The following is a 12,628-nucleotide window of genomic DNA, read 5'->3' as shown; positions in this document are numbered from 1 at the left end:
CATAAAGCTTCTTCTTTGTTGTCTCTAGATTATTTGGAATGAGTAATTTTGCACTGTGCCAATCAAACTTGAATTATTGAAATAAATATATACCTACTCAAGAAGGGAAGCCACGTCATATTTTGAATTGTATACTTATTTAAACTGTTCATCATTTTTTTCTTTTCTTGGGCTCCTTAATTTTTTAAAATCTTTATTAGTGATTTAGTATAGATTTACAAAATTATTAGATATTAGGGGTATATATTCATACTGTTCCCACCACTAGAATTATTTTTTCTTATGAAAATTTTTAATTGTTTTTATATTTATTTTCCCTTTTGTTGCTTTTTATTGTTGTAGTTATTATTGTTGTTATTGATGTTGTAATTGTTTGATAGAACAGAGAGAAATGGAGAGAGGAGAGGAAGACAAAGATGGAGAGAGAAAGATAGACACCTTTAGACCTGCTTCACTGCCTGTGAAGTGACTCCCCTGCAAGTGGGGAGCCGGGGACTGGAACCTGGATCCTTAGGCCAGTCCTTGAGCTTTGTGCCACTTGCAATTAACCTGTTGTGCAACCACCGGACACCCACCACTAGTGTTCTGTATCCCCTCTCCCCCTCCATTGAAATCTGTTACTGCATAGCCATGCCTCCTGGAAGTCTCCAATTTACATTTTCTCTCTTTTAATTAGAAGACTAAGTGTTTTTCTCCAGTAGAGTATTTCCTCAGTATTCTCTGTCAGTTATGTATAACACAATCTCTTCAATTTTTTAAAAGACTTCTTAATTTTTTTATTTATAAAATAAAAAATATCAACAAACCCATAGGATTACAGGGGTACACTTTCACACAATTCCCACCACCAGAGTTCCGTATTCCATACCCTCCCTTGAAAGATTTGCTATTCTTTATCTCTCTGGGAGTATGGACCAAGGTTTAATATGAGGTGCAGAAGATGGAATTTTTGGCTTCTATAATTGCTTCTCCACTGAACATGGGCATTGGCAGGTTGTCGATCCATACTCCCAGACTGTTTCTATCTTTCCCTAGTGGGGCAGGGCTCTGGGGAGGTGAGGTTCCAGTACACATTGATGAGGTCATTTGCCCAAGGAAGTCAGGTTGGCATCATAGTAGCATCTGCAACTTGGTGGCTGAAAAAGAATTGAAATATAGAGCAGAACAAATAGTTTAATCAAGAACCTAAAGGCAAGAATATAGCAGGTGAGATTTGGGGTCTCCATTTTGGATAAGTTAGTAGATCTATTTTAGCTATATTATGAGGGGCCCATGACTTTACTAATTTTTGCCTGAACCTGACAGCTAACATATAGGTGGACCAAAGGTATTGTCTGGGAAGATGGTGTCAGACTTGGAAATAGGACTAGAAAGCTGGGTCAGGAAGAGAGTAGCTCTCATATATGAGAAAAGTATATGAATATAATTAACTAGAAACCCCATCAATATGATCTTGGGCCTGTGTAACCTCTGTATCCTGGTGACTGAAAAAGAGTTAAGATATAAATCAGAAAAATTTGTTGAGTAATTATGAACCTAAAGGCAAGAATATTGAAGAAGAAGATTTGGAGTTTCTGTTTTTGAAAAAGCTACTAGGTCTGTTTTAGGTATATTCCAAGGGGCCCATGACTACTAGTTTTTGCCTTGCCTGCCATCTAATATGCAGGTGGACCCATGTTATTGTCTGTGGAGATGGTATCATAGTTGGAAATAGGACTAGAAAGTTAGATCAGGAAAGAGAGTAGCTTCCAAATATTGGAAAAGTGTATAAATATTGTTTTTTATTTTATAATTTTTTAAATATTTATTCCCTTTTGTTTTTTTATTGTTGCTATTTATGCCATTGTTGGATAGGACAGAGAGAAATGGAGAGAGGAGAGGAAGATGGGCGAGGGGGAGAGACAGACACCTGCAGACCTGCTTCACCACTTGTGAAGTGACTCCCCTGCAGGTGGGGAGCCAGGGGCTGGAACTGGGATCCTTAAGCCAGTCCTTGCACTTTGCACCATTGTGCTATCACCCAACTGCCATATAAATATTGTTAACTGTAAACCCCATCGATTTGATCTGGGGTCTATATTCAGCACAGGAGCCTCTGCATCCTTGTAGGTCTGAGCTTGAATTCTGTGGTCACGGCTAGGAATATACATAAACTGCACTAATTGACCCATCTTCCTCGAGTAGTAGGCAAAGTATGTTGTCCAACCTCCGTTTGGAGAATAGAACATTCCCTACTATCATTGATCTATATTGAGGGCAAGGTCCTATAGGGGGCTACAAAGGGACCTATTATGTTGTTCTTGATGGAGATGACCAGTGATAGTGTTGAAAGGGATCTGTTAGAGGTCTAGGTCTATCATACCTGTGTGGGAATCACAGGACTCCCTGACTAGGGCCCCAGGTGATGGGGTGGCCAGGTATTGACTACAGAGTCAACATTAAAGTATGCCAGTCTCTTTCCCTTCTTCAGCTTTTGTAGTCCTTACTTTGTCTGACAAAGTTAGCTTTGGAGTGGTTGAGGGACATGCAATAGAAGGTAGGTGAGGAGGGTATCTATGTCTAAGTAGAAACTATTTGATTAGGTACTTTATGGTGTCTTTTTAGGTCTTTCTTGCTTACTTTGTTTATTGGCTCAATGAAAACTATTGTGCACTTTTGCTTTAAGGTATATATTTATATAATTTTATATTTATTTATATTTATTATTATATATTTAAGACATATGCCCTATCTCATGGACCTTGGACTATATCTAGGTTTTTAAGTTTTGTTAAGAAGTGTATCATCTGAAATGGAATTAAGGAGTCCTCTGAGCTAGGAAAGGTCTTACCAGAGTAATGAAACTGGTAGGTTAACATTCCACACCTGACGTCCGCACACAGTCCGAAGTGAAACATTCCTGAGGTGGTACTGGTTGCATTGCTTAGGTTGGGATCAGCAGATGCAGTGTCAGTTGGTATAAACTGAGAGAAGCATGTAGGAAAGTGAGCCCCACCCTAGTGGTTCCAGGACTGGGAGAAATATGGGCTTTTTAGAGAAAGAGGAAAGTTCCTGCTGTCTTAGGGTTTAAGAAGGCAACAGATAGTTATTGCTATAATGAAATTATCAGGCAATTGAGTTAACTTTGAAAATCCCGTTGTTAGGATTTGCTATATCAAAATAATTTTTAATAGACATTTCCTGTGCAGGCAAGTACATTCCTGTTGTTTGGGAAGCCAGGCCTCTTTTTTATTTACATTAGAAAACAGAGTGACCGAGGGAGGTGAAGAGAGCAGAAACACGAGAGATTCTGCAGATGCTATGACAACTACTGATGTAGTCCTGAGTAGAGCCTGTGCATGGCAAGGCACAGGCTCTACTCAGTGAGCCTTTCCTGGACCTTTTAAAGACTTATTTATACATTTTTAATAAGAGAGACAGAGAGAGACTGGGAAATAGATACTATGCCAGTGCTCAGCGCTGGCATGAGAGGGATTCATCCTAGAAACAGTGGGTCCTCACGCATGCTGGTGTGTTGTGCTGTTGTCTACACATGTTAGTTCCCTTTGTAAATTCTGAACTCCTATACAATTTGTATCTTTATTAAGTGAAGCTTGATAATAAAGAAGAGCATTTTAGGGAGTCGGGCAGTAGCGCAGCGGGGTTAAGTACATGTGGCGCAAAGCGCAAGAACAGGCATAAGGATCCTGGTTCGAGCCCCTGGCTCCCCACCTGCAAGGGGGTCACTTCACAAGTGGTGAAACCAGTTTGCAGGTGTCTATCTTTCTCTCCCCCTCTGTCTTCACCTCCTCTCTCCATTTCTCTCTGTCCTATCCAACAATGATTATCAATAACAACAACAATAATAACTACAACAATAAAACAACAAGGGCAACAAAAGGGAATAAATAAATAAATATTTAAAAAACAAATAAACAGAAAAAAGCAAGACAATTGCATATAAAAAAAAGAAGAGCATTTTAACTTGATGTTGTTGATGAGCGGAAAGTCACTACCTTAATTTGTAAACCAAATGATTTAAATTTTGTCATTTTTCTATGTAGCTCAAAATAAGGAAAACAGACAGCTATATGCTAATTTCAAAACACTTCCGTTGTAATATATAAAAAGAAGTTATTTTCAAAGGGATAACAGAAGAGAAGTGGAAAAAGATGAACAGCTGCTCTGTTTGAGCTAGTGGAGATGTGTGAGAGTTTCAAATGCTCTTGATATAGATATTGTTATAGCACTACGAAGAAATGTGGTGATTCCAGTTATTATGTGGCCGTGTGAGGGAGCAGAGCCTTTATTTAGTGATGCAGATTTTAGCATATTTTCATTTCATAGCAAAGGGAAACTATGGCAACAACTCCCTGTTAAAAGTTATATTTGCCAAAAAAATTGATTTCATGCTTTTTAATGGATGAGTGTTATTAACAAACATATAATTTGGTCTTTAGAATAGTATACAGTGCAAACAAATCAACACAGATGTATTTGTCTCTTTACATTGAAACAAAAAGCAAGAATGAATTGCCACTGGGTTGTTCATGTTGTCTTTGGGCATAATATTGTAGTAGAGACAATATAATGAGAAAGTTTGAGTTTTAAGTTTTGGCATCATCATTTGCAGTTTCACTGGGGAGATGATTACTTCTACTATTTAGTCTTTGGGATGTTGATAACTAGCAAAGAGGTAACTGTTATTTGTGTAGCAATAGTTTAGTTCTCTAATAAAAAATTCATCTCACTGTCTTATTACGTAATTGGGATTGCTATAAAGACACTGAGAAATTTTGTTGATTGAAAGAAAAATCAGAGTAGGAAAAGAAAGTAGATATTCACCAGAATTACCTCATATTAATCTTAGCCCTGTTTAAGTCATTGAATTCAGAGACATTTAAATCAGTGGCAAACCACAAACTATATATATTTTTTAAATTTTTTATATGTACTTATTTATTTTTTCTTTTGTTGCCCTTGTTTTTTATTGTTGTAGTTATTATTGCTGTTGTTGTTGTCATCATTGTTGGATAGGACAGAGAGAAATGGAGAGAGGAGGGGAAGATAGAGGGGGGGAAGAAAAGATAGACACCTGCAGACCTGCTTCACCACTTGTGAAGTGATTCCCCTGCAGGTGGGGAACCGGGATCCTTACGCCGGTCCTTGTGCTTCGCGCCATGTGCGCTTAACCCACTGCGCTACCGCCCGACTCCCCACAAACTATATATTATCCATGAAAGAAGTACAAGTAAGTCTAGCTGTTGGTGATGCTAGGATCAAACCTGGCACTTTATTCAGGGTTTGTATTATCTTGCTGCATTGTCTCCTGGGTCCTCAGATTTTTATTTTTTATGTTTTATTTTTGACACAACCCTTATTGTTATACAGTTATTTCATTTATATGAAACCACAAGTTTAATAAAGATAAATTTATATCTTCTTTCACTGCCATACATTGTTTAAAGTGTTGATAATAAAAAATGTCATAGTCATGCCATCAGGGGGCTGATATATAAGGATATAATCTAAGCCGCAAATGTGAACTGTAGTAGGGATAATGTTTTGAGAAACACCAAGACAAAACAGAGTGAAGAATCTCTGGAGTGAATTCTAGTACTTTGGTGGAAACTGAAGAATGTAGGAACCAAGTTTTATTTTATGTGAATCTTGAAAGATATGTAGAAAATCCTATATGAGGGGGCCAGGTGGTGGCACATCTGGTTTAATGCTCACATTACAAGTGCACAAGGACCCAGGTTCAAGGCCTTGGTCCACACCTGCAGGGGGAAAGCTTCACAAGTGGTGAAGCAGGGCTGCAGGGCTGCAGGTCTCTTTCCCTCTCCCTCTCCGTCTCCCTCTCCTTCTTTCTCCCTTCCTCCTTCCCTCCCTTCCTCCTTCCCTCCTCCTTCTTACTTCCCCTCACTCTAAATATCTGTTCTATCAAGTAAAATAAAATAAAATTCAAACTAAAAAAAAGTCATTAGCTTTAATAAATTTAAAAGAAAATCCTCTATGAGCAATGATATTATAGGAGAGAGTAATAACATATGACACTGGCAAGGAATGAAAGTATATATCCAGAAATTCACTTAAATGGAAATATCAAGAAATCTGAGTTCATGAAAATAGTAGGACATTTTGAAATAAAGATCTCTATATATTGAGTGGATCAACAGTATATAGTTGATTAATTATAATATCATAACTATTGTGAGGTTATTATGGTCTAAATATTCTACACAATGGATCAGATATAAGTTTGAAAAAAAAATGGTGCCAGGCAGCAGGACAGTCACTAGAGTGTATATGTTCCCCTGCAGTTCAAGCCCCTTGTCACCACCTGCAGTAGGGAGGCTTCACGAGTGATGGGGCAGGCTGTAGGTGTTTCTTTATCTCTCCCCATCCGTCTTCCCCTCTGTCTCCTTTTATTTATCACTCTGTCTGTCATAAAAAAAAAAAAAAGAAAACACAGTAAAAGATGGGGGGGGGCAAAAGGTAAACAAATATGCCACCTGTAGAATGGACTAGCCATGCAGGCACCAAACCTCAGTTGAGTCCTGGTTAAGCAAATAACAACAACAACAATAAGTTTGGAAGAAATAGAGTATGAAACTGAAGAAAGAAAAAAAAATTGCATTTTTCAAAATGTGCAAGAAATAGGAATACTACTGGTTGTGTGATGATGCTATGTTGAGCTCTTCTTTTCCAGATCTTAATGAATGCTTGGCATTTGGCACATGTTCTCACCAGTGTATAAATATGGAAGGATCATATAAATGTGTCTGTGACCAGAATTTTCAAGAAAGAAATAGCACCTGCATAGCAAAAGGTAAGGTTATGGCTATTATTTCAAAATTCACTATAGTTTTGATTTCAGTATCTTATGGGAAAATTGTCATGTTATAGTTTAGCAATAGCTTCCTATTTCATTGCATAACACTTGTTTTATATAGCTTATATTCTACATTCATTATATTTCAAATATTAATGTTTCCTTTACGCTAGCTATCATTCTTAATCTAATCTTCAGCTGTATGTAGATTGACGGTCAAGTAAATATTACTGTTGTGGTTACTTTTGTGCTTGAAATGATTTGTCAGAGTAGAGGAAACAAAAAATAGTGATAGAAGAGGATAAAGTATTTTCTTGATGGTCTTCTTTTAATGTTTTTGTAAAGTTAAAGTACCATTTGTATTAAAATCACAAGTTAAAGTAGCATTTAAGGAAATGGAATTTTGAGTGAGGACTTAAAAAAAGTTTCAAAGTAAAGCATGTTTTCAAGTGTTGTGTCTACTTACAAATATCATAGAGAGAAATTAAGGACAGTTATATCCTGATGGCTTTCTTAGGAGTTTCAGTATCATACCTTTACTAAATTAAGTTAAAGCTCAACTGTTGTTACCTGCATGATTTTTACTGGAGAAGTTATTAAAAAGTTGTTATAAGAGGGAAAAGCATATTTTGGTGGATTAATTTATGGGTCCTGAAATTAAAAATGATCGCATCATGTCTGACTTATTTGTGCTTACAGATGTTATTAAAATCTCTTAACTTCAGCTCCTCACCTGGAAATGGGAAACACTGATTCCTATTTTCCGCCTCTGTTAGGAGAGGAGGTCAATTTTGAATGACTGAAAACTGCACATTCACCAAGTGAGAGCTAGTAAGCCTACAGAACTAAGCTACACGACGTGATCTATATTTTAATTTAAAAATCCTATACATGTAATTCATCCTTTATAGTGTTAACAGTATTTTAGAGTCTTCAGGATTCGTTTTGGGTTAGGGATAGCGCAGTAAGCATAGAACAGTTCTACAGTATATTCTGTGTTAAAACTTGAAGACAGAAAGTTCCGCTAGCGAGATCCTAGATACTGTAAAGGTTATAGGATTTTTAATTTTATAAATACTGATATTTATACGTAATAAAATTAAGTATCATTGAAGGTATTTAAATATTAGAAGAAGAGTTTTCAGAGCTTATTTTCATTTCTAAATTTAATGTCCTGGACACCCAAGTGTTTAATACTAAAGGTTCAGAGTTTTTTTAGGTTTAATAGCACAAAAATATTAATATAATTTGAACTAAAGAATCAATCTTAGAACATAATGTTTTGTGTTCTCCAACTTTTGGTCAATATCAAATGTAGAACATAATGTATTGTGACTTAAGGAATGATAATCCCTATTCATAAATATGGTATCTTCTACAAACACTTGAGTTCTAGCCAGAGGGTAAACATTTCTCTAAGAATATGTACAACAGTTATTTCTAGAAGTCTTTAGGTAAAGTGTATATTAAATATCATTAGTCATAAAGACTGAACATTGGTATTGGTTGATTTTTATTAAAAGAGGAACTGTGTTTATAAATATTCAACAGTATAAAGTGCAATCAATGTTTTATATTAGTTTAAATTTACTTTATTTTTGTATTTTATTGTAATAATCTCCAGGCTCTGAAGATCAAGTTCTCTACATTGCTAATGACACTGATATCCTGGGTTTTATATATCCATTCAACTACAGTGGCAATCATCAACAGATTTCTCATATTGAACATAATTCAAGAATAACAGGAATGGATGTATATTATCAAAGAGATATTATTATTTGGAGTACTCAGTTTAATCCAGGAGGAATTTTCTACAAAAGGATTCACGGCAGAGAAAAAAGGCAAGCAAACAGTGGCTTGATTGTAAGTAAATAACATGGGATATTTGAAAGCCCATTACTCTCCCATCTTCCTGTTTATTTTTTAACTTATCAGTCACAATATCTGATTCCTGGAGGTATTCAGTATATTCAGTGATATACTCAAATATTCTTATAGAGAGATAAGATATATTCTATCCACATTTGCCTTCACATACGTCTAAATTTACTTCATGATATTTTTGTCTTAATTTATACTATTTAAATATGTAAAAATTGGGGGCCAGGTGATGACAAACTTGGTTGTGCACACATGTTACAGTGTACAAAGACCAGGGTTCAAGCCCCTGCTTCCTACCAGCCGGGGGATTGCGAGTGTTGAAGAAGGGATACAGGAGAGTCTGTCTCTGTCTCTCTCTCGCTCGCTCGCTCGCTCGCTCTGTCACCTTCTTATCTTTTGATTTCTGGCTGTCTCTATCCAATAAATAAAGTATATAAAAATGAAAAATGAGAATGAATAAAGACATTTCTGGGAGGGGTCAGGAGAGATAGCATCACTATTATGCAAAGAAAATTTCATGCCTGAGGCTCCACAGTCCCAGGTTCAATGCCCTGTAGCACCATAAACCATAGCTGAGTAGTGATATGGTATAATTAATTAATTAATTAATTAAAGAACATTTTGTTTTAAAACCAAAATGCTTAAAATATATTATGAATACTGGTTCTTTAGAAGTATTGCTTTGCCTTTAGAAAATAAAATGTCAGTAATGCACAGGGGATATTATTTGATTTTTAAGATCAGAAATATATTTCTCTTCTAGGGAAAGAGATTAATTCAGAATGTAGCCATTTATTTTGACTTCTGATAACTGTGTGTCTGAGACATCGAAAGAGATTAATATTGTTGGTTTGCATATGATGGGCATACTGATTAGTTCGTTATTTCTTTTAAGAAAAATATTTTTAAAAAAATAAGGTAGAAGGGGATTGGGCGGTAGCGCTGCAGGTTAACTGCACATGGCGCAAAGTGCAAAGGATCCCCAATTGAGCCCCCAGCTCCCCACCTGCAGAGGGGTCGCTTTGCAAGTGGTGAAGCAGGTCTGCAGGTGTCTATCTTTCTCTCCTCTTCTCTGTCTTCCCTTCTTCTCTCGATTTCTCTTTGTCCTATCCAACATCAACAGCTATAACAACAATAACAATAACAACCACAACAAGGACAACAAAAATGGGAAAAATAGCCTCCAGGAGCAGTGTAATGTACTGCTGGCAGAGATCCCCAGTGATAACTCTGGAGGCAAATAAATAAATAAGAACAGTAATATATATTTGTGATCACAGGGTATCTTTTAAAAAATTTTTATTTATAAAAAGGAAACACTGACAAAAACCATAGGATAAGAGGGGTACAACTCCACACAATTCCCACAGGCAGAACTCCATATCCAATCTCCTCCCCTGATAGCTTTCCTATTCTTTATCCCTCTGGGAGTATGAACCAAGGGACACCATGGGGTGCAGAAGGTCTGACTTCTGTAATTGCTTCCCTGCTGAACATGGAGTTGACAGGTTGATCCATACTCCCAGCCTGTTTCTCTATTTCCCGAGTGAGGTGGGGATCTGGGGAAGCGGGGCTCCAGGACACATTGGTGGGGTCGTCTGCCCAGGCAGGTCCATTGGCATCATGGTAGCATCTGGAACCTGGTGGCTGAAAGAAGAGTTAATATATAAAGTCAAACAAATTGTTGACTGATCATGAACCTAAAGGCTGGAATATTGCAGATGAAGATTTTTGAGTCTCCATTTTATAGATAGTAGGCCTATTTTAGTTATATTCCAAAGCACCCATGTCTATATTTTTTCCCTGAGCCTGACATCTGATATGCAGGTGGACCCAGTTTATTGTCAGAGGAGATGATAATCTGAATATGGGCCCCATATCAGATCAAATAGATGAGGCTAACAGTCAAAAATATTTATACACCTTCCCCATATTTGGGAGCTGCTCTCTTCCCTGATCCAGCTTTCTGGTCCTTTTTCCAGCCATGACAGAGTGTCTTTTTATTTTACAAAATACCAATTATGTGTTTTATATTTTGAAGAAAAATACCAGATAAATATTTATTCTTATGTTTATGTAACTATTTCATTCTATACAACCAAGAAGTCAAGTATTCTCACAGTAGAATACAATCAAAGTTTATTATTATTATTATTTGAAAATAATCATGGTTTCCAATATGTAAGTCCTCACTGACTTTTGCAAGAAGGCGTGCTACCTTTAAAATTAAATTTTGATTAACCGCAAGGAAAAATCCACACATGCCAGTGTTGTTTCTCCATTGTTCCTATCAAAGACAGTGTTAGAAAACAACTGTCTGTATTAGGAAGAGTTCTTAGACAAAATTAGGCAATGTAGGTGTTGTTAGTTAATTCAACTGGGATGGTTCTTGCTTTGCCATGCATGTGACCCAAGTTCAAGTCCAGAACCTCCAAGTTAAACAGTTTATCATAGGCTAGAAGCCAAACATATTTACTGCTTCATAACTAACTTTTATTATACACATACAAATATATGTTTATATACTTATTTCCATGTACATGTATACAGTAAACGTTTTAACATTTTATTAATGTAGTGTTGAAATTTAATTACAGAAGTCAGTTATTGTTAAGCTTTTTTTCTAATGAGATTCAAAATTTCATTTAATCACTTAATAGTAGTGATTATTTGTATTATATCATCTAAATTTTCCATGTGTTTCTTTTCTGTGTCCTAGACATACTCATAATTAACTGTATTTACTAGGAATAAGCATGAGTAAGAGTGGAGTAGTTTTCCTAGGATCCCAACATAATTGAATTAGTATCATGATATTAAGGTTGGAACCTCTAAAGTCCTAAGTTTCAAGGCCATGGTCAAAACCATGAAGCATTTCATAGAAATACAAATTCTTCAAACTATGAAAATGGCAATTACTTTCATTAATTTCTAAGTATTTAGAATTTTTTTTGCAATTCTAATGTTGCAATTCTCATACTATGAATATGAAATAGATTTATTATATAATCATCTCAATTTAATAAACAATATATTCTGTAGTAGTTAGTTGGATTATTTATAGACATAAAGATACAATATAGACAAAATATAGGCTTTCTCTTGAAACAGTCCATTTCTTAGTCTCATGTCACTCACTGAAAACTATAGTATTGCAGGAAGTATCTAAAATCCCTCATGCTTTATTCAAGTGTAACATAGTTTATTTCTATTCATAAATTATTTCTGTCCAGCTATTAAATAATAAATTTACATTGATTGTTCTGAAATTCACCTTGTGCATAAAAGTTGATTTTCTATGTAAATTATTATGTGTATTTTATTTGTACCTGCAGTAGACAATATTTAGTTATACATTAGTTCAATGTGTCCTGGAGCTCTGCTTCCCCATCAATAAAATTTTTACTTACAGATTAATGTCTACAGTATGAATAGGATGTGAAATGAAAACTTATGTAGATTAGGTAATATTTTAATTGTTATATAATATAAAGCTGAGCAGCTAAAGTTTTTCCAGATAACCTAATGTAAAGCCTTTATTTATTTATTTGTCATAACAATATCATTTGTGGAGAAATTAGGACTAAGTTTTAAACCAAGTTTCTGATTTAAAATTTTGTGCATGCTGTATGGTCTTTCAGATATGGTTTATGTACTTGATAATGTGAGTAATGGTTTGACAGCAAGCAGTTTTTCTTCTTTTCTGGAGAGTGGTAAATCATAAAAAAAATAGTTTCAAACATAATAAGCACACTAAAATTGAAAGACATAATTTCATAATAAGGAATTTACAATCCAAAGACATACTTATTCTTTTTTGGAAAATTGTCTTAGAATCACATACTTTTACTCACTTGTTCCCCAAATATGAGTTTGTGTCAAGTTGACATGATATGAATGTAGGTCAACATAGCCTTACAATGACTTCTA

The 12,628-nt window shown here is 35.5% G+C and overlaps 1 protein-coding gene across 1 annotated transcript in view; it reads left to right on the top strand.

Moving 5' to 3' along the window:
• The window catches only part of LRP1B (LDL receptor related protein 1B), a 1,816,831-nt gene that overhangs the window by 1,710,022 nt on the left and 94,181 nt on the right, over positions 1-12,628 (top strand). Inside the window, exons 76-77 of the mRNA XM_060178059.1 lie at positions 6,692-6,811; positions 8,439-8,680. Coding sequence (XP_060034042.1) covers positions 6,692-6,811; positions 8,439-8,680 — 362 coding nt within the window. The remainder of the gene's footprint in view (positions 1-6,691; positions 6,812-8,438; positions 8,681-12,628) is intronic.

Source organism: Erinaceus europaeus, chromosome 18, assembly GCF_950295315.1.
Source record: "Erinaceus europaeus chromosome 18, mEriEur2.1, whole genome shotgun sequence".
NCBI lineage: Eukaryota > Metazoa > Chordata > Mammalia > Eulipotyphla > Erinaceidae > Erinaceus > Erinaceus europaeus.
This window is presented reverse-complemented; position numbering and strand designations above follow the sequence as displayed.